Source organism: Heptranchias perlo, chromosome 2 (genome assembly GCF_035084215.1).
Source record: "Heptranchias perlo isolate sHepPer1 chromosome 2, sHepPer1.hap1, whole genome shotgun sequence".
In the NCBI taxonomy this organism is placed as follows: domain Eukaryota; kingdom Metazoa; phylum Chordata; class Chondrichthyes; order Hexanchiformes; family Hexanchidae; genus Heptranchias; species Heptranchias perlo.
This window is the reverse complement of record NC_090326.1, coordinates 40,571,425-40,594,892: the sequence shown is the minus strand read 5'-3', so window position 1 is coordinate 40,594,892 and position 23,468 is coordinate 40,571,425. Positions and strand designations below refer to the sequence as shown.

Sequence of the window (23,468 nt, the reverse complement as noted above, 5' to 3'; positions counted from 1 at the left end):
TTCAGTCTTGCAGATGTTGAATTGAAGCAAATTGTAGCTCATCTAGAGTGCCAGAATCCGAGCTAAGACAGCACCAGTATAAAAGCAATTGAAGAATGCCATGGGATCTTCAACTTCCACCCAAACATGCAGACAGGGCCTTAGTTTAACATCTTGTTGAAAGGACAGCGTGTTCAGTAATGCAGTACTCTCACTTCAATTTACATTATGACTTTAACTCCTGGCATGGTGCTCAAACCTCCTGAATCAGAGGTGACAATGCTAACAAATGACCCAAACTAACAGACAAGACAATCATTCCATTTTTAACTGGATTCATGGCCCATTTGTCACAGGATAGTATTTGATACTGTGTGAATAAGAATCATCCTGCTTTGGTATTAAAACTTTAGCAGCTTTTGAGACCCTGGCACAGAAATACACACAGTTAATCCCAACGGTTACATAAATAACTTAAAGAATCTTAATACTTTTAGTCACTTCTATAACCTTTGGGATTAATATGTGCATTTCTCTGACATGGGGTCTCAAAAGCTGCTGAAGTTTTATAACCATTCAGGGTCATTTCTGTTACCCAGAAACAGTATGTTTACTTGTGTAACAAGAAATATCATTATTTGTATTATTTATGTATTCAGGGGGGAAACATCTGTCAATGGATTTGCAATCTCTCTCATAACCTCATGCAAGGCAATGGCCAAGTCTCGATAACCGTTTGCTGTTTGTTTGCTTTGATCAATGACACTGTTCTAACATTGCTTTGTAGGTAGTGGTCATCACAATTGCAGTTAAGTCCAAATATGACTAATTGATACTTTTGTTATAGCAATCAAAGCACAGAATCTAATTGATGTTAACTACAGGATATGGATCAGTCGAAAGCAATACTACAACAAAATCCACTTAAAGTTAACTTTTTATAGCACAGTTTTAATCAATAGTCATTTAAAATGAGATTTGTTGCTGTCCTTCCAATATTACAGTAACTTGTTCCTCTCCACGATAATCTTGTTAATCAGATTGTAAGGAGAATAGTGCAAACCAGCTTTTAATTTATTGGCAAAATAAATTTCTGCTAAAGTTGGTTGTGGTGTCCTTTTATATAGAAATACATAGAAGTTACAACTCGGAACCAGGCCATTCAGCCCAACCAATCAATGTAGGCATTTACCCTCCTTACGAGCAAATAGTTCTAATCACATTTATACACCCTGTTCCCATATCATTCTATTTCCATCATTCACCCATCTAATCTAATCTTGAATTTGGCATATTTTCTCTCTTCTGTGACAATTTTGAGGCGTAAGAATTTTTGAACATTTTATGAGGTAATTTTAAATTGTTTAAGAAAATTTATACATGTATTAAAAACCATATAGAGCAGCAAACTCACTAATAATAAATTTTCCACTTCTGTGATTTTGGCAGACACCAGGAGTACATATCATAATACTGCACACCTTCAGACTGTGATTTTCTATTCATCATAAGAAGTAGAAAATTTAAGCTTAGGTGCTTTAAGGCAGGAATTGGCTGACAATGGGGAAAGTGGTGGTGGAGGGGTACCTGAGGGCAAAAATGGGGCTGCAGATCAGCCGGGGATGATGGGTGGGAACATGATGGGGGGCAGTTGAGGTCTGATGCTGCGAAATGGGCCGATGCTTGTTTGGGTCACATTCTCCTGGACCCTCCTCTATTAGATACTGCTACTACGGGCCTCAGAGAGTTTACTGAAAACCTCTGTAAAGATTGAAAGCGAGGTTTACAGAGCTTTGATTAAATAATACTGTCTAATTCCTGAGTGCACAATAATTCAAATATCAAATGTATATAATCAATACAACTTTAGTAAGTTTGCAGATGACACCAAGATTGGTGGCATTGTGGACAGTGAAGAAGGTTATCTAGGATTGCAACGGGATCTTGATAAATTGGGCCAGTGGGCCGATGAATGGCAGATGGAGTTTAATTTAGATAAATGTGAGGTGATGCATTTTGGTAGATCGAATCGGGCCAGGACCTACTCCATTAATGGTAGGGCGTTGGGGAGAGTTATAGAACAAAGAGATCTAGGAGTACAGGTTCATAGCTCCTTGAAAGTGGAGTCACAGGTGGATAGGGTGGTGAAGAAGGCATTCAGCATGCTTGGTTTCATTGGTCAGAACATTGAATACAGGAGTTGGGATGTCTTGTTGAAGTTGTACAAGACATTAGTAAGGTCACACTTGGAATACTGTGTACAGTTCTGGTCACCCTATTATAGAAAGGATATTATTAAACTAGAAAGAGTGCAGAAAAGATTTACTAGGATGCTACCGGGACTTGATGGTTTGACTTATAGGGAGAGGTTGGATAGACTGCGACTTTTTTCCCTGGAGAGTAGGAGGTTTAGGGGTGATCTTATAGAAGTCTATAAAATAATGAGGGGCATAGATAAGGTAGTCAGTCAAAATCTTTTCCCAAAGGTAGGGGAGTCTATAACGAGGGGGCATAGATTTAAGGTGAGAGGGGAGAGATACAAAAGGGTCCAGAGGGGCAATTTTTTCACTCAAAGGGTGGGGAGTGTCTGGAACAAGCTGCCAGAGGCAGTAGAGGCGGGTACAATTTTGTCTTTTAAAAAGCATTTGGACAGTTACATGGGTAAGATGGGTATAGAGGGATATGGGCCAAGTGCAGGCAATTGGGACTAGCTTAGTGGTATAAACTGGGCGACATGGACATGTTGGGCCGAAGGGCCTGTTTCCATGTTGTAAACTTCTATGATTCTATCTTGTAACAAATGTCAAGGATCCATGATTAATAATTTCAATTCATTTTTTTAATATACTTTGCAAACTATTTGACCGTTGCCATTATAGTTTGCCTAAAATGTAAACATACAGCTAATGACTTGTGGTTTCATTACACAGTATGCCTCCAATGCTTATGTCTACAGTAACCCGCACACACTGAATGTTTACACAGGATCACAATGTTCTGCAACTGTTGCTATGTGCAGCTCTTGGTAATTCAATCTCAGAGTGAAATATTGTTCAAGTACAAATGGGATCTTGATGGATATGGGGATTTGACACCAGGGGAGGAGAAAGGCTATTTTTTGGCAATGAGGCTTAGGTTATCAATATCATGGTTCATTCCCAGGTCAGTTGGAATAGTTTTTGGTAAAAGTCTTACTGTGAAGCTAAAACTTTAACTATTCAACTGCTCAATTGCACAAAGTTCCCAAGCGCAGTAATCTCATGTCACTAAACCCTGTACCTCCATCTTGGTTCCAAAATACATTGATGTCCATATTTCATGATGCTGGCTTTGAATTCACTCAGGAGCGAAACCTCTGGTTCTGTCTGAAGAAAAAAAAGTGGCATATAAATCAGCTTATCGGTATTAAGTGGAATTAACACACTCTTAAAGTTATGTTAGGTTTTGGAATATTTGAACGGATTTTAAAGTAGTACTTTATGCACCTTTTATAGATCTGCAGTAAACATTGTTATAATTCTTTAACAGCATCTCCCAAACCCGCGACCTCTACCACCTAGAAGGTCAAGGGCAGCAGGCACATGGGAACAACACCACCTGCACGTTCCCCTCCAAGTCACACACCATCCCGACTTGGAAATATATTGCCGTTCCTTCACCGTCGCTGGGTCAAAATCCTGGAACTCCCTTCCTAACAGCACTGTGGGAGAACCTTCACCACACGGACTGCAGCGGTTCAAGGTGGCGGCTCACCACCACCTTCTCAAGGGCAATTAGGGATGGGCAATAAACGCTGGCCTTGCCAGTGACGCCCACATCCCATGAATGAATTTTTAAAAATTAGCACAAGACAGTTCTGAGTAGACTCTTGGTATATGGTGAAAGCCATCCCACTTCATCTGCAGCGATAGGCTTGGGTTCCAGTCATTTGTGTCTGTCAGCCTCGATTGTGGTGAGCCTCTTGCAAGATCTCTGAGTGAGATTGCCATGGCAATCACTACTATTACCCCACCCTCAATATGTAGATGCATCACCCAGTGTTGCACTAAGTTTCATCAATCAAGAAGGTCACAGGCTTGATCCCTTCTCTGTGTTGTGTTAGCATAACCGATCTTAGCCAGGTTGGCGGGGATAGGAGCTCTACAATTGACCTCAATTTCTCTCGGCCAGGGACCAAGTGGGGGAATAGAAGGGGAGAATATGAAAGTCAGTTGACAACAGGATCAGACTTGGCTTTGAAATACACATAGTAGAATAACTCACTAATGTCCCTTGTCCAGTCTCAATCGTGAAGAATCAATACATGGACAAAGTATAGAAGTGCTGCTGGCACCTCTGGAACCCTACCCCAGCATGAGCTACTCAGCTCCTTTGGAGGCAGTAAGGGAAAAAAACTGGGAAAAAATAAGCATGCATACATATATGCTAAAACTCTCTGTACTCTGTGCCACCAGTGTACCTTGATACATACCTCAGAACAGTAAACCCTCCTGCATTATGGTGAACTTGATATTTTTCTATTTCCCACACCTGTTATCCTTGTCAGCCTCAGCTCAGTGGTAGCATTCTCACCTTTGAGTCAGATGGTTATGGGTTCTACTCTAGAGGTTTGAGTACATATTCCAGGCTGACACTCCAGTACAGTACTGAGGGAATTGTCAAAGATGTCGTCTTTCGGATTTGACATAAAACTGAAGTCCCGTCTACCTTTTCAGGTGGATGTAAAAGATCCCACAGCACCATTCGAAGAAGAGCAGGAAAGTTCTCCCGGTGTCCTGGTCAACATTTATCCCTCAGCTAACTCAAAAAACAGATGATCTGGTCATTTATCTAATTTCTGTTTGTGGGACCTTGCGGCGTGCAAATTGGCTGCCGCTTTTCCCACATCACAACAGTGACTACACTTCAAAAAGTACTTCATTGGCTGTAAAGCGCTTTGAGACATCCGAAAGGTCATGAAAGGCACTATATAAAAGCAAGTTTTTTTCTTCTTTCTTTCTTCTTAAAGTCTGTCTAACCGACACTGCCTATTAACAATAAATTGTGAGCTGTTTTGTGTTGTGTTGTGCCTGCAACTACTAGTAAATGGGTTGAGACTGCTACACCAATAACTTGGACTCAGAAACCCATGTAAATAGGTCAAATTTGCAAAGGATACTAAATTAAGAGGGGTAGTGGAATTAGAGAAGACAGCTCAGGAATTACAGAATGAGCTGGACAAAATATGTAAGTGGGCAGAACAATGGCAGATGAAACTTAATACAATTAAATGTAATGTACATAGCAAGAAAAAAATAAACAACATACTCCATGAATGGTGTTGAAATAACTAAGGATGCAGCTGAAAGAGACCTAGGAGGCTTAGTAGAATCTATGCTCAATATCTCCAACCAGTGCAGAACAGCAGTCAACAGGCCAATAAAGTGTTGAACTACATAGCCAAAATAGTAGAATACAAGTCAGAGGAATTAATGACCAGTCCTCTGGTCAGACCATACTTTCAGTACTGTGTTCAGCCATGGTCATCAAAACACAAGGGAAGACACTCAAGCACTGGAGGATGTGCAAAGAAGAGCCACACGGTTGATCCCCAGTCTGAGAGGTTTCAGTTATGAGGTAAGACTGCAGAAACTTAGACTCTTGAGCCTTGAAAGGTGATGTCTTAGAGATGATCTTAAACAGATATACAAGATTGTAAATGATACGGAAAAAGTAAATCTGGAAAATCACTTTAAACTGTGAGAGTAGGACAAGGGATCACAGGTTTAAACTATTAAAAGGCAAATTTAGAATTCATATCAAGAAGTTCTTGACACAGTGTTCAATACATGGAATGGACACCTTGATAGATAAGTAGAGGCAAAAACATAAACATCATTTATAAACAACGACTTGCATTTATTAGCATTTTTAACATAGAAAACCATCCCAAAGTGCTTTACACAGATGCAGTCACACAAAAATGGACATTGAACCAAAAAGAAGGCGATACTAGGAGGGGTGACCAAAAGCTTGGTATAGGAGATGGGTTTTCATGAGACCCTTGAAGGAGGAGAGGGAAGTGGAGAGGTTTAGGAAGGGAATTCCAGAACCTAGGGCATAGACAGCTGAAGACACAGCTGCCAATGGTGAGGCAAAAGGTATGGGGAATGCACAAGAGGCCTGAGTTAGAGGAATGCAGAGTTCTTAGAGAGTTGTATAGCAGGAGAAGCTTATAGGGATAGGGAGGGGCGAGGGCATAAAAGGGTTTAAACACAAGGAAGAGAATTTTAAATTTGAGGCATTGGGAGACCGGAAGCCAATGTAGGTCAGCGAGCACAGGGTGATGAGTGAGTGGGACTTGGTGCGGGACAGGATACATGCAGCAGAGTTTTGCATGAGCTAAAGTTTAAAGAGCATAGAGAATGGGAGACTAGTCAGGAAAACATTAGAATAGTCAAGTCTGGAGGTGACAAAGGCATGGATGGAGTTTCAGTAGTAGGTAGGCTGAGGAGGGGTGGATACGGTTGATGTTACGGAGGTGGACGTTTTGATAAAAGGGCTAAGAGGCTGAAATCTCAGCTCGGGGTCAAATAGGATGCTGAGGTTACGAGCAGTCTGGTTTGAAGTGAGACAGTGGCAGGGGAGGAGGATGGAATCAGTGATGAGGGCACAGAGTTTGTGGCGGGGACTGAAGATGATGGCTTCCCTCTTCCCAATATTTAACTGGAGGAAATTGCAGCTCACTTAGGACTGGATGTCAGACAAGCAGTCTGACAACACAGAGGTAGTGGAGAAGTCAAGAGAGGTTGTGTAGAGCTGGGTGTTGTGAGCGTACATGTGGAACCTGACCCTCCCTATGTTTGAATTATGTTGCCAAGGGGCAACACAAGGACAAGGATAGATCCTTGGGTACTCCAGAGCTAATGGGTGCAGAGGTGGGAAGAGAAGCCATTGCTGGAACCAAGCAAGGGCAGTCCCACTGAGCTGGACAATGGAGGAGAGGCACTGGAGGAGGACGGTGTGGTCGACCATATCAAAGGCTGCAGAGGGGTCGAGAAGGATGAGGAGGGATAGAGCACCACGGTCATAGTCACAGAGATTGGGGCTATTTTATGCTATAGTAGGGGCAGAAACCTGATTGGAGAGATTCAAAAATGGAGTTGCAGGAAAGATAGGCACAGATTTGGGAGGCAACAACACATTCAAGGGCTTTGGAGATGAAAGGGAGGTTGGAGCTGGGGTGTTAGTTTGCAGGCACAGAAAAGTCGAGGGTAGGTGTATTGAGGAGCGATTGATGAGTTTTGAAATGGAGGGGAACAGTACCTTAGAAGAGGGAACCATTTACAATGTCAACTAGTATGTGGGCCAGTTAGGGAAGTTAGGTAGTCAGCAGTTTAGTGGGAATGAGGTGAAGATAGCAAGAGGTTGGTCTCAGAGAAAAGATGGAGGGGGCATGAGGGGAGATAGGAGAGAAACTAGAGAAAGACGCGGGTTAAGGGCTAAGGCATGGGGTACCTTGGGGGAGGTTTGGCTTGGTGGGAAAGGGGAAGCAGGGATGCAGAAGAGGCACTGAACAGATGATCTCAATTGTAGTGACAAAGAAATCAAGTTCAGAGGCTGAAGGAGGACAGGAGGGAGGACATCTCAGTGAGAAACTCAGGGTGGGGGTTAGTAAGGGTTGTAAAGAATGAGGATTTTAAAGGAGAGGCGAGAGGGCTGGAACAAGGAGGTGAAGGTGCCAGAGGAGTAGGGGAGAAACCAATGTATGATTTGGTGATAAGGGCCATACTGTCACTGTGGCAGTTTGGTGGGGCAGATGGTGGAACGTATAGCCAGGTGGGGAGCCTTCAGGGGCTAGGAATCATCACTCGTAAGCCAGGTTTCCATCAAAGCCATGATGTTAATGCAACCATCCACAATAAGGTTGTAGATGGCAAGGGCCTACTTTGTGAGTGAATCGACATTCAGAAGGGAAATGCAGAGAAACGTGGTGATTATTGATCCACTGGCAGAGTCTGAGGGTGAGGTAGGTGGGACAGGAAGAAAGTTAGAGAGATTGGCCACCAGCAGATGCGCTGAGCGAGAAGGTCAGTGGGAGATGAGGATGGGTCAGGGCATTTGCTGCTCGTAAGGAAGCAGCAACAGGTGCCATGACGGGCCCTTCGGAGAATACCAAGAGAGGCAAGAGAGTAGTAGGAGTTTATGCAAGGGGGATTCTAGTCTGGGATGATGGCAAGAGAGTAGGAAGGCAGTGCAGTAGTGATGGGTTGAGGTAGCAACTGGCGGACAAAGTACCTGAGAGGGGAGAAATGAAAGGTGGCATAACTAGGTGACAGGAAGGGGAGGAAACAGGACCGAAGGGCCCAAAAGGGGTTAAGAGAAGGATAAAAAAGCAAGATAGAAGTAATGGGCTCAGCTTCAGAGAGGCAGCCAAAATGTGTACGCAATTGGACACAGAGGAAATTCAGGTTTCATAGGCATGCCAAAGATTAGGAGAGACATGTCCTGGTTGTAATGTGAGGTTAGGGAGGAGGCAGTATAAGAGAGTCCAAAATTAAAGTCTCTGGTCCTGTGGTGGGATGAATTTGACTTGAAAACAAGGTGGAGTCACTGACATTCCATTGTGTGTTCAGATACTCTCCCAATCAGACCCAATGATCCAACTTACATTAAGTCCGTCAGATGCTGCACTTTGAACATCGATTGAATGCGCAATAAGAAACACCCCTGTGTACTGTAGTGGGGAATTGAAGGGGGGCTGGTGTTCATTGATATTCATAGTTTCAGCCAATATACTTGAAAGTAAATCTTACATTTTATGTTGCAACCCAGATGTTCATTCTTCCATACTCATTGGAAAGCTGGCAGGGGTGACTGCTGCACGCTGCTATTTGGGATTTTCATGCAGTAAATTCTTACATTCAGTGCAAAATATAAACTTTTATAAGAACATTTTGAATATACTGGCAGAAAATAAGTTGTACTTCATATCTGGTGTGGTATTTCCATCATTGAAAAGATATTAACCAACTAAAAGAGTCTAAAAACTGGCCAGTAACCAAAAACATGCCAGAGAAGCTGACTGGTTAAAATTAATTGACATGTCATGTTAGAGCATCTGGTAAAGTATCCCTAATTGTGTCTGAATGTCCCCAATCCAGTCTGAAAGTGGCTGAAGGATATAAAACATTTTCAAATACTGGTCAAATTCCATTTTTTTGCCTGAGAAAACAGGAGGGAGATCCGTTGTATAAAATAATTTTAACCCATTCCTTGATATATTTTAAATGTCACATAAAAATGTGTTCCATTTACACTCGTTAATAGATTGAGTTTTCTATTTTATTCTGACTGAAAGTGCATCCCGTAAACAATACATTTCATCTCCTGTGGTTTAACCGGCTTTTGATCCAGCTATCGAAAGCAAAGTAATGCAGATGCTGGAAATCTGAAATAAAAACAGAAAATGCTGGAAAAGTTCAGCAAGTGTGAAGAAAGAAACAAGAGTTAACGTTCCAGGTCGAAGACCTTTCGTCAACAATGCATACTGTAAGGCATTGCAGTGCTACACTGTACTTAACTAAATTTGCAACAGAGCAGTAGAATGTGCTTTTGTGCCTGAAATCTCTGCACTGTTGGTGGGGAAAGAGGAAATTCGGGCGTAATACGAGACAGTTTACCTCCTAGCAGCTGGAGAGGCCTGGGAGCAGATTGTATGTCCCAGCTCTGGGCCATTGGATGGTGTAGGTCCTATCCTGGGAAGGAAGGCAAAGGCAACAGTTCTGATGAAAGGTCTTCGACCTGAAACGTTAACTCTGTTTCTTTCTCCACAGATGCTGCCTCACTTGGTGAGCTATTCCAGCATTTTCTGTTTCGATCCAGTTATAATTGCCTAGGAATTAAAACCACTTCAGTTAGGGTTGTGCTGACAGCCAGATGTAAACAAGCTCCTCCTCAAAGCTCCTGCCAAACACAGTTATGTTTTTCATTGACTGTTGATTGACATCCAGTATATGTACTGTTAAGGATCAACCAATTTGATCCTCATCAACAGAGTATTGAGTTCTCTTACAATCCTCTATAAAGGCTGCAGTCCTCAGACCATTAAAAACTCTCTTACATACACACATCAGAGCATCAAAGATTGTCCTTGAGCAACCTGTCATCCGCACGTTTCAAAATTCATTTTTGGACCATTTTTAGACAATTCATAAAATGTGATCGCATATATATAAAAAATTAAATCTTTGTAAGTCCAGATCACAACTTGTTCAAGTTTTCTTTTTGCTACTGTAAGGCACTGCATACTGTAAGGCACTACACTGCTACACTGTACACTATCTTTACCACAGAGCAATAGAATGTGCTTTTGTGCCTGAAATCTCTGCACTGCTGGCGGGGAAAGAGGAAATTCGGGCGTAATACGAGACGGTTTACCTCCTAGCAGCTGGAGAGGCCTGGGAGCAGATTGTATGTCCCAGCTCCGGGGGCTAAGGGATGGTGTAGGTCCTATCCTGGGAAGGAAGGCAAAGGCAACAAAAGAAAATTGGAGGATGGAAGCAGCAGGATGAAAACAAAGCTCTTACATTACAAAATGTTCAAAGACATCTCATAAGCAGGTTTGTGCACTGACACTTCCACTGTCAATCGTGCCACTTGTATTGCGTGCAACGGAATCGTTTGATCGCAAGTCAAATATTCTTGATGCCATTGTCACTTTAATTTTCTTCAATAATTGTTCTGCCAATAGCACACCTCAAACGTTATCCTAAGATTGGAATATATAATAATACACTTCGTTGGGGGTAAGTTTGACGCCTCGTACTTTGGAAACCCGCGGGCTCGTGTAATCGAACTAAAAAGGAGCGATGTCACCTCTTTAATAGAGAACATGTGCAAAAAAAAAAAAAAAAAAAAATTTTTTTTTTTGTTTTTAAAAAAAAAGATTAAACCCTAAGTGTTGGCGTGCCCGTCGGACGTGGATTCACACTGCAGGGCGTAATTCTTGTCGAAGTTATTGTCCCAGTATTCCTCGTTGTCCGCCCGGTAGCAGATGGCGAAGTGGACGAAGGAGCCCTGGTCCAGGAAAGGAGGGATGGACAGGGCGAAAGAGAACTGGTCGGTGCCCGAGCGGCTCGACCCCTCCACGTACTCGGCCGGCGTGTCCATGCACGACAGCCAGTTGTTGAAGGTGTAGCGGACCGTCACCTCCTTCGCGTACGAGACGTTCAACACCCGGATCAGCCCGTGCACGTCGAAGTGAGTGACGGTCACATTCTCCAGGCAGACCCGCTCCCTCTCGGCCCGCTGCAGGAAGTCGCTGGCCTCGCCCGGCATGGAGAAGGCGGGCCTCAGGCAGTGGATGCCCAGCGCTTTGAACTTCTCGTTCAGGTCGTCCACGATGGCCGGCAAGCTCTTGAGCCGCAGGAAGACCTTGGACGGGATGCAGGGCTCGTCGGAGGCCCGGAACTGCTTGACGCTGGCCAGGTTCAGGCCCAGCGAGTCGGCGAACTTCACCTTCTTCCGCAGGCCCCCGTTGAAGTCGTTGAAGAAGTCGGAAGGGTCGTGGAGGCAGGGCAGGGACTTGGTCCGGCGCCGGTTCAGCCTCAGCTCGTTGCTCTGACGGCTCGCCGCACCCGTCAGGACCGGGCAAGCGGCCTCGGGCTGCAGGGTCATCTCGCACACTCCCTTCTCGGCCGCCGCGGTGCTGCTGCTGCTGCTGCTGGTGGTCGTGGTGGTGGTGGTTGTGCTGCTGATGGTGCCCGGGGAAAGTTGCAGCGAGTGGCTGGAGCAGGGGGGCGGCGCGCCCATCAGGTCGTCCTGCTGCACCTCCTGGGAGATGCCGGGGTCGTGCTCCTCCATGACATGCCCGCTTCCTGGGTCCCTCTGCACAAAGTCAAACTACACCTTGGGAAAAACTAATACAGCAACAGCCAATGCCCCAAGCCTCAAAGTGCCGCCAGCAGACCCGCAGCCCGAGCCAGCGTCTGATTCAAACAGCGGTGTCCGCAGGCCACGTACATGGGGCCTGGGAGCCGAGCCCAGCCGGGCCGTCAGTGCGACGTGTTCACAACAAATAAACAGGAGGCAATGAGTCACTACCGCTGGGGAGCAATGCCCTCAGGGCAATAGACTCACACTGAGGGCAATAGGGGCACCCTCAGGGCAATAGACTCACACTGAGGGCAATAGGGGCACCCTCAGGGCAATAGACTCACACTGAGGGCAATAGGGGCATCCTTAGGGCAATAGACTCACACTGAGGGCAATAGGGGCATCCTCAGGGCAATAGACTCACACGAGGGCAATAGGGGCATCCTTAGGGCAATAGACTCACACAAGGGCAATAGGGGCATCCTTAGGGCAATAGACTCACACTGAGGGCAATAGGGGCATCTTTAGGGCAATAGACTCACACTGAGGGCAATAGGGGCATCCTTAGGGCAATAGACTCACACTGAGGGCAATAGGGGCATCCTTAGGGCAATAGACTCACACTGAGGGCAATAGACTCACACTGAGGGCAATAGGGGCATCCTTAGGGCAATAGACTCACACTGAGGGCAATAGGGGCATCCTCAGGGCAATAGACTCACACTGAGGGCAATAGGGTCATCCTCAGGGCAATAGACTCACATTGAGGGCAATAGGGGCATCCTCAGGGCAATAGGGGCACCCTCAGGGCAATAGACTCACACTGAGGGCAATAGGGGCATCCTCAGGGCAATAGACTCACACAGAGCAATAGGGGCACCCTCAGGGCAATAGACTCACACTGCGGGTAATAGGGGCACCCTCTGAAAAATAAACTCACATTGGCCTTTATTTCTAGGGGGATGGAGTATAAAAGCAGGGAAGTCTTGCTACAACTGTTCAGGGTGCTGGTGAGACCCCACCTGGAGTACTGCGTACAGTTCTGGTGCCCTTATTTAAGGAAGGACATACTTGCATTGGAGGCAGTTCAGAGAAGGTTCCCTAGGTTGATTCCGGGTATGGAAGGGTTGTCTCATGAGGAAAGATTGAATAGGTTGGGTCTATACTCATTGGAGTTTAGAAGAAAAACTCTCCAGTGGCTGGAGTCATACCTAGCACAAAGGAAGATGGTAGTGGTTGTTGGAGGCCAATCATCTCAGCCTCAGGATATTGCAGCAGGAGTTCCGCAGGGCAGTGTCCAAGGTCCAACCATCTTCAGCTGCTTCATCAATGACCTTCCCTCCATCATAAGGTCAGAAATGGGGATGTTCGCTGATGATTGCACAGTGTTCAGTTCCATTCGCAACCCCTCAGATAATGAAGCAGTCCATGCCCACATGCAGCAAGGCCTGGACAACATCCAGGCTTGGGCAGATAAGTGGCAAGTAACATTTGAGCCAGACAGGTGCCAGTCAATGACCATCTCCAACAAGAGAGAGTCTGACCACCTCCCCTTGACATTCAACTGCATTACCATCGCCGAATCCCCCACCATCAACATCCTGGGGGTCACCCCATTGACCAGATGTTTAACTGGACTAGCCACATAAATACTGTGGCTACAAGAGCAGGTCAGAGGCTGGGTATTCCACGGTGAGTGACTCACCTCCTGACTCCCCAAAGCCTTTCCACCATCTACAAGTCACAAGTCAGGAGTGTGATGGAATACTCTCCACTTGCCTGGATGAGTGCAGCTCCAACAACACTCAAGAAGCTTGACACCATCCAGGACAAAGCAGCCCGCTTGATTGGCACCCCATCCACCACCCTAAACATTCACTCCCTTCACCACCAGCGCATCTTGGATGCAGTGCGTACCATCCACAGGATGCACTGCAGCAACTCACCAAGGCTTCTTCGACAGCACCTCTCAAACCCGCAACCTCTACCTCCTAGAAGGACAAGAGCAGCAGGCACATGGGAACAACACCACCTGCACGTTCCCCTCCAAGTCACAAACCATCCCTACTTGGAAATATATCGCCGTTCCTTCATTGCTGCTGGGTCAAAATCCTGGAACTCCCTTCCTAACAGCACTGTGGGAGAACCTTCACCACACGGACTGCAGCGGTTCAAGAAGGCGGCTCACCACCACCTTCTCAAGGGCAATTAGGGATGGGCATTAAATGCTGGCCTTGCCAGCAACGCCCACATCCCAAGAGCGAATATAAAAAAAAGAGCACCCTCCATGTAATAGACTCACACTGCGGGCAATAGGGGCATTCTCAGGGCAATAAACTCACATTGAGGGCAATAGAGACACACTGAGTGCAATAGGGGCACCATCAGGGCAATAAACTCACATTGAGGGCAGGGACACCCTCAGGGCAATAAACGCACTGAGGGCAATAGGGGCACCCTGAGGGCAATAAACTCACATTGAGGGCAATAGAGACACCCTCAGGGCAATAAACTCACACTGAGTGCAATAGGGGCACTATCCAGGCAATAAACTCATTGAGGGCAATAGGGGCACCCTCAGGGCAATAAACTCACACTGAGGGCAATAGGGGCACCCTCAGGGCAATAAACACACACTGAGGGCAATAGGGGCACCCTCAGGGCAATAAACTCACATTGAGGGCAATAGAGACACCCTCAGGGCAATAAACTCACACTGAGGGCAATAGGGGCACCCTCAGGGCAATAAACTCACACTGAGGGCAATAGGGGCACCTTCAGGGCAACAGCCACACTGAGGGCAATAGGGGCTCCCTCAGGGCAATAAGCTCATACTGAGGGCTATAGGGACATGCTGAGGGTAACAGAGACACCCTGAAGGCATTAGGTTCACATTTAGGGCACAAAGGCATACTAATAAATGGGTGGAGGTCAAAAACAATAGTAAAAATGTTAGTTTAATGATTTAAAAAAAGGGATAAGAGCAGAGTTCAGGTCCCAAACAGTGATATGGATACTCCAGGTGAAGGGAATACTGAAATAACTGAAGTGGTTACAACAGGGATGACAAATAAGAAACGTGTTAAGTTAAACGGTGTGAGAAAGACAGCACTGAGGCAGAAGGACATGTTACGGTCTCTTGCCCAAATAAGAGTTTTATATACTAAAGCACAGGGTCTAAGAAATAAATTGAGTGAATTAGAGGCTCAAATACAGCTTGGAGGGTGTGATATGGTGGCCATGGCTGCAAGCTGGTCATGATTGAGACTTAAATATTCCAGGTCATCACGTCTTTAGAAAGGATAGGGAAACTGGAAGAGGAGGAGTAGACTTATTGATTAAAGATACTATTACAACATTAGTAAGAGAGGATATAGGTAAGCAAAAGCAATCAGCGGAGACTCTTTGGTTAGAATTGAGGAATAAGAGAGAACTTAAAACTGTAATGGGAGTTGTCTACAGGTCTCCCGATAGCAGCAATGAAGTGTCAGAATGTATTAATTCAGAGATTAGAGAGGCTTGTAGCAAAGGCAGAGTTGTTTTAATGGGAGACTTTAATTTTCATACAGATTGGGAAGAGCAGAGTAGCTCAAGTCAGAAGGTAGTGAATTTCTTGAGTGCATTCAAGATAGTTTTCTGCAGCAATATGTTCTAGAACCAACAAGAAGGTAGGTCATATTAGATTTAGTAATGAGTAATGAACCAGACTTAGTTAATAATCTAACAGTAAGGGAACATTTATCTAACAGAGATCATAATATGATCAAATTCAATGTTAGGTTTGAAAAGGAGAAACGTAACACAGTTACTAAGATTCTAGATTTTGGTAAGGTGAATTTTAACAGGACGAGACAGAGACTGATAACAGCAAACTGGTCAAACCTGTTATCGGGTAAAACTACAGGTGAACAGTGGGAGGTGTTCAAAAAAGAATTTAGCTTAATATAGGACCAGTGTATACCCCTAAGGTGCAAGAGCTCTAATTACCAAATAGAACAGCCATGGTCGACAAAAGAGGTGAGAAATAACATAAAACTAAAGGAAAGAACATACAAAAGTGAAAAGAATAGTGTAGATCCAGGGGAATGGGGGAGATATAAAGAACAGCAAAGGAAGACAAAAAGAAAGTAAGAGCTACAAAAAGGAATATAAAGAAACTTGCGAGTGATACCGGTTTAACACAAAAAGTTTTTACAATTATATTAGAAGAAAAAGGGTAGTCAAGGGTAATGTAGGTAATATTGCAAATGAAAATAAGGAAATGGCAGACTTGTTGAACAATTAATTTGTGTCAGTCTTCACAGTAGATGAATAGGTTAATACACCTAACATTCCAGGGAAACTAATAATGAATCAAAGACTAGAACTCACTAAAGTTAACTTAAGCAAGAAAACAGTATTAGAAAAAATAATAGCACTAAAGACTGACAAATCCCCAGGGCCAGATGGTTTCCAGCCCAAGGTTTTAAAGGAAGTAGGTGAGGAAATTGTAGATGCTTTAGCCATAATCTTCCAAAGCTCTCTCGATTCAGGAATTGTTCCTTTGGATTGGAAAATTGCAAATGTAATTCCATTATTTAAGAAAGGTGAGAGAGAGAAACCAGGAAATTATAGACCTATTAGTCTAACATTTGTTGTGAGGAAGTAATTAGAATCTATTATTAAGGACAGTGTCACTGAGTACTTAGAGAAATTTGAGCAGATTAGAGAGAGCCAACATAGATTTGTAAAGGGTAGGTCATGTCCAATGAACCTAATTGAATTTTTTGAGGAAGTAACTAAAGTAGTAGACAGGGGCACCCCCAGGACAATAGCTCACACTGAAGACAACAGGGACAAGCTAAGGGTTACAGAGAAACCCTGAAGGCATAAGGCTCACATTTAGGGCAATAGGGATACTAATAAATGGGCGGTGGGCTCAGTCAGAAACAATAATAAAAATGATAGTTTGATGATTTAAAAAACAGGCTAAGAGCAGAGTCTGTGGATGTAGTTTATATGGACTTCCAGAAGGCATTCGATAAGGTGCCACATAAGAGACTGTTAGCTAAAATTAAAACTCATGGAATTGAAGGCAAATTATTGATCTGGTTAGGAGATTGGCTAGGCAGTAGAAGACAGAGAGTAGAGATAATGGGTATGTACTCGTATTGGAAGAAAGTGACTAGTGGTGTCCCACAAGGATCTGTGCTGGGGCTTCAACTGTTCACTATATTTATTAATGACTTAGATAACACAATAGAGAGCCATATATCCAAGTTTGCCGATGATGCAAAGATTGGTGGCATAGTAAATAGTGTAGACGAGAACATAAAATTACAAAGAGACATTGAGAGATTAAGTGAGTGGGCAAAATTGTGGCAGATGGATTTCAATGCAGCTAATTGTGAGGTCCCATTTTGGACCAAAAATGGATAGATCTGAGTATTTTTTAAATGGTGAAAAGTTAAGAACAGTGGAGGTCCAAAGAGCTTTAGGGGTCCATGTTCACATATCACTAAAATGTAGTAGTCAGGTACAAAAAATAATCAAAAAGGCTAATGGAATGTTAGCCTTTATATCTAGAGGGCTAGAATATAAAGGGGAGAGAGTTTTGCTACAGCTATACAAAGCCCTGGTTAGACCACATCTAGACTACTGTGTACAGTTCTGGGCACCACACCTTGGAAAGGATATATTGACCTTGGAAGGGGCGCAGCGCAGATTCACCGGAATGTTACCAGGGCTCCAATAGTTAAATTATGAGGAGAGATTACATCAACCAGGCTTGTATTCCCTGGAATATAGAAGGTCAAGGGGTGATTTGATTGAGGTTTATAGGATTTTGAAAGGAATTGATGGGGTAGATAGAGGGAAACTTTTTCCGCTGGTGGGGGAGTTTAGGACAAGGGGACAAAACCATAAAATCAGAACCAGGCCATTCAGGAGATAAGTCAGGAAACAATTCTTCACGCAAAGGTTGGTAGAAGTGTGGAACTCTCTCCCACAAAAAGCAGTAGATACTAGCTCAATTAATAATTTTAAATCTGAGATCGATAGATTTTTGCTAATCAAGGCTATTAAGGGATATGGAGCCAGGGCGGGTAAATGGAGTTAGGAAACTGATCAGCCATGATCTCATTGAATGGCAGAATAGGCTTGAGAGGCTGAATGGCCTACTCCTGTTTCTATGTTCCTACACCCTGAGGGCAACAGGCTCACAATGAGGGCAATATTATCACATCTAGGGCAACAAGCTTATGTAATAGTAGTAATAGGCCCAAACTGAGGTTAATAGGCTCATACTGAGGGAAACAGTGTAACGCTATGCTCACGTTGGGAGGACAACAAGCCTGCGTTGAGAGCAACAGGCTCACACCAAGGAGGCAACTGACTCAAAGTATAAGAGCAACAGGCTCACACTGAAAGCTACACGCTCACATGGAGGGCAAAAAGCTCATATAACGATAGCAACAGGCTCACAATGATGGCAATAAACACATCAATGGCAAAAACCTTATATAATAGTAGAAACAGGCCTCAACCGAGGACAAATGGCCCACACTGAGGGCAACGGGATCAAACTGAGGGTAAGGGGACCAGACTGATGAGCAACAGGCTTATGTAATGAGCCAACAGATTCACACTGAGGGGAAACAGGCTAACATTGAGAACAACAGCCTTAAACCAAGAAGCGAGAAAGCTACAGGCTCTGATGCACAAGGTAAAGGAGCAACAAGGTCACACTAAGGTGGCTTGGGGCAACAATCACACACTGGGATCGTGTGGGCAATCCGCTCATGTGACAGTCATGGAAAATAATAAGCTCACACACTGAGTGAACATAAGACTCTCAGGCTTACACTGAGGCATTGTGAGGGAATTAAGCACACAGCAGGGGGACATGCAGCTACACACACTAAGGGGCTGTGGGAAGTGTAAAGGACACAGATGAATAACAAACACACAGGAAACATTCAATCAATAAGACAACATTGCCATTTACTAGACAAAAGAAACATGCTAATCATTAAAGGTCTGTGTTGATGTATTCTTTTTAGAAAAAAAATCAATCTTCAGAAGTACACTTGTTCTTATAATTTGCTGTCCCTTGCTTGATATTGAAATCCTTGCATGTTTGTTTTCAATGCACTATAAATTATTTTTATTTCTTAAGTGACATCATAAATTTGTCATCTGAACCTTGTGTGTGATAATTATGGTATTTCACTGCTAAAGCTGCTGTTGTCCTTGTAGTTAAATCATTGTGCAGCAGGTTATCCTGAGTAATAGAGGCCAGGGTAATCTTAATTGGGATCACAGCAAGAACATGCCTCATACCAGTTCCGATTTTTTTAAGGTCAATAATCACTGAAGTAGACTTCCTTATTAATAGCCCATGCGTTTAGCAAATGTTCCTTCTATAGTCTCAGCCCTTAGTGGTGGATGTTATATTTTGTGCCTATTAATTGGTACCTTTAATAAATGGTTTGTTTGGCCGATCATAAATTTGCCTGTTCACCTCTCCATTTACCAGAGATCAGTTATTAGGTAATATAATTTGAATGTGTTTGTACACCGGACTTCTTGCCAACCAGGACAGCAGGGCCAAGATAATTTTTCATCTGTGCCCTAGTTCTCCTTGACTTATTAAGTGTCAGCTTTGGCTCAGTTGGTAGCTCCACTCCAGAGACTTGAACACATAATCTAGGCTGACACTTGCATGCAGTATTGAGGGAGTGCTGCACTATCAGAGGTGGCATTGTTCAGATGAGACGTTAAACCGAGGCCCTGTCTGCCCTCTCGGGTGGATGTAAAAGATCCCATGGCACTGTTTCAAAGAAGAGCAGGGGAGTTCTCCCTGGCTTCCTGGCCAATAATTATCCCTCAACCAACATCACTAAAACAGATTATCTGGTCATTATCACATTGCTGTTTGTGGGACCTTGCTGTGCATACATTGGCTGCCGCGTTTCCTACACTACAACAGTGATTACACTTCAAAAGTACTTCATTGGTTGTGAAGTACTTTGGGAAGTCCTGAGGTCGAAAAAGGCGCTATATAAATGCAAGTCTTTCTTTACTTTCGTTCCTCAGATTCCTGATGCCCAGAGAGGAGCCCACACAATGATTTCTACTCCAAATACTTTATTGTACAAAAGAATGTGACAGAATCTTGTCCAATTAGACCTGTGGGGTCTAAGCAAGTGTCTTCAAAGCTATAAGTTGAAGCAGGTCCACCTCCAGTGGCATTGAAAGTTCCTACCATTAGCCCTAAAATGGTGAGACTCCACTCCTGGCACAGTGTCGACTCAACAAGAGTCGATTGCAGAATCAAGCCCCCAATTTTCTAGCCACTGATTTTAATGGGCAGAAAGTTGTGTGCCTGGAAATCAGGTCCTTGCCCAAATTCTTAAATGTGCTCTTGGAGTGTGAAGTTCTGCATAAGGAGTGCTAACAAAAAAACTACTCCTTGATTTCTTTCTTTCTAAGTCCTGCTCTCAGGAAACAGGGCCATCCAGATTTATCATTGTCTGGATAACGATTTCAAAGGTGAGTCACAGGTTCAGTTCAGGTTGGTGAACATCACTTCAGCAGTTTTAAATAGATTAGGATTTTCGATAAAATATCATGAGGCTTAAAACCCACCAGGGAGTCTGCTTTGTTGCTAGCAAGGACTTGGTATTATAATATTACTACAACTTATTTTAATAAAGTTGCCAGAACAAGTAGCAAGCCTGAGGATTGGGAGCAGTTTAGAAATCAGCAAAAAATGACCAAGAGATTGATTAAGAGGGGAAAAATAGAGCATGAGAGTAAACTTGCAAGGAACATAAAAGAGGACTGTAAAAGCTTCTACAAGTATATAAAAAGAAATAGATTAGTGAAGACATATGTAGGTCCCTTACAGTCAGAAACGGGAGAATTTATAATGGGGAACAAGGAAATGGCAGAGCAATTAAACAAATACTTTGTTCTGTCTTCACGGAAGAGGACACAAATAACTTCCCAGAAATGCTAGGGAACCAAGGGATTAGTGAGAAGGAGGAATTAAAGGAAATTACTATTAGTAAAAAAATAGTGCTGGAGAAATTAATGGGACTGAAAGCCGATAAATCCCCAGGGCCTGATAATCTGCATCCCAGAGTACTAAAAGAGGTAGCCATGGAAATAGTGGCTGCATTAGTTGTCATCTTCCAAAATTCTATAGATTATGGAACAGTTCCTGCAGATTGGAGGGTGGCAAATGTAACCCTACTGTTTAAAAAAGGAGGGAGAGAGAAAACAGGGAACTACAGACCGGTTAGCCAACTGGTCAGTGCCTGCCACCCCAAATAAGACCCATTTATTCCTACTCTCTGTTTCCTGTCTGTAGTAGGGAAAATGCTAGAGTCTATTATAGAGGATGTGATAACAGGACACTTAGAAAATATCAATGGGATTAGACAAAGTCAACATGGATTTATGAAAGGGAAATCATGTTTGACAAACCTACTGGAGTTTTTTGAGGGTGTAACTGGTAGAATAGATAAGGGAGAACCAGTGGATGTGGTTTATTTGGATTTTCAGAAGGCCTTTGATAAAGTCCCACATAAGAGGTTAGTGTGCAAAATTAAAGCACATGGGATTGGTGATAATATACTGGCATGGATTGAAAATTGGTTAACAGACATGAAACAGAGAGTAGGAATAAATGGGTCTTATTTGGGGTGGCAGGCACTGACCAGTTGGGTACCGTAGGGATCAATGCTTGGGCTCCAGCTATTCACAATACATATCAATAATTTGGATGAGGGAACCAAATGTAATATTTCCAAGTTTGCTGACGACACAAAACTAGGTGGGATCATGAGTTGTGAGGAGGATGCAAAGAGGCTTCAAGGCAATTTAGACAAGTTGAGTGAGTGGGCAAATACATGGCAGATGCAGTATAATGTGAAGTTATACAGGGCCTTGGTGAGACCACACCTGGAGTATTGTGTGCAGTTTTGGTCTCCTTACCTAAGAAAGGATATGCTTGTCATAGAGGGAGTGCAGCGAAGGTTCACCAGATTGAATCCTGGGATGGCAGGACTGTCGTATGAGGAGAGATTGGGTCGACTCGGCCTGTATTCACTCGAGTTTAGAAGAATGACAGGGGATCTCATTGAAACATATAAAATTCTAACAGGGCTAGACAAATTGGATGCAGGGAGGATGTTTTCCCTGGCTGAGGGGTCCAGAACGAAGGGTCACAGTCTCAGGATAGGACATTTAGGACTGAGATGAGGAGAAATTTCTTCACTCAGAAGGTGGGGAACCTGTGGAATTCTCTCCCACAGAAGGCTGTGGAGGCCTGGTCACTGAATATATTTAAGAAGGAGCTAGATAGATTTCTAAACATAAAAGGCATCAAGGGGTATGGGGAGAGAGCGGGAATATGGTATTGAGATAGAGGATCAGCCATGATCATATTGAATGGCGGAGTAGACTCGAAGGGCCGAATGGCCTACTTTTGCTCCTATTTTCTATGTTTCTATGTAATATTGAGAAGAGGTGGGTTTTAGGACATCTATGCAATTACTCAAATGTTTTCCCCAGGAGCAAGGCTAATGGCTTATCTCTTCCTAAGGATGCTGGAATTGCTATCAGTTATTGTATTTGTGGGTGTATACATCTCTCCCATTTGCAACAGTCAAGCCTTAATTTCCTTTCTGGTAACTGGTACAACATTTTCATTTCATTTCATGATCATCTATCTTAGTAAACAATAAATTTAGAGGAGTTCCTTTTCAACTTCATCCACTTCAGGCCACACTACTCACATATGTATTTTTGGATGGTTGAAGAAGTTATGTGGACAACTATATTTCCCAGAGCAATTGATTAGAGTAATTATCTGATAAACTACATCAAACCTTTCCCTGTAGGAAGCCCTCTGGGACTTTGAGAAGTAATTGGTGGACAAGATTTTCTGCTGGAGACAGACAACATTACAAGAATTGTATTATCTCACCAAGCAGGGAGGCAAGGATTTGCTGCCCTTTGTTGATGTTGTTATACATAAAACATGAAGTAGCTCCTACTAATGAGTAAACTTATTATTGGCCTCTGGATCCAATAGCTTTTTCATGGCACTGGAAGGGTCAAATCAAGTATACTACCCTGGCATTCTATTCAGTTTACATTAAGAAGCAGTCCTGCACCAGATCCATGAATATACTTTTCCTTTTGAAAGATTCTCACAATCATTCCACAATTTCTAGGTAATTAAGTTGGCCATATACTGCACTTTCTTGGTTGAATAATTCCGCATGAATTTCTCTCTACCTGGTGTTCAGTCGCAGTCCCCAATTACTAACTGCCCCTGTATAGGATTAATTCCCAGTTTATGTTGTTAGCTGATTGGGATGCTGCAATTGGCTTCAGTGCCACCAGCCATGGTTCCTTCTCCTGATTGCTACCAGCAACCATGATAGAAGGTGAATGTGTATAATATTATTTGAGGAAGACAGGGCTCAGCCCATCAGTTAAATAACTTGCCTGTCTGGGCTGACAGATAAAGAATAGCAGGTGCCAATGCCTTAATGAGAGAAAGGTGGATTAAAACTGGAAGAAAAATAAATAACCCAAATTTTATTTTTATTGTTATTCAGCAAATAAAAAGGAGCATG

The 23,468-nt window shown here is 43.5% G+C and overlaps 1 protein-coding gene across 3 annotated transcripts in view; it reads right to left on the bottom strand.

Annotated features, from left to right (window-relative positions):
• Positions 1 to 12,029, bottom strand: part of ppp1r3g (protein phosphatase 1 regulatory subunit 3G) — a 38,289-nt gene extending 26,260 nt beyond the window's left edge. For 2 of the 3 annotated variants that reach the window (XR_010966614.1, XR_010966615.1), the window contains exons 1-2: positions 9,642 to 12,029; positions 3,259 to 3,344 (exon numbers count right to left, since the gene is read on the bottom strand). Coding sequence is in view for 1 of the 3 variants with exons in the window: in XM_068001786.1 (XP_067857887.1) it covers positions 10,915 to 11,823 (909 nt within the window). In the remaining 2 variants the exon portion in view is untranslated. Of the gene's footprint in view, positions 1 to 3,258; positions 3,345 to 5,856 lie in introns of those variants that run through there. The other variant, XM_068001786.1, reaches the window with a different exon arrangement.
• Positions 12,030 to 23,468: the final 11,439 nt, after the last annotated feature.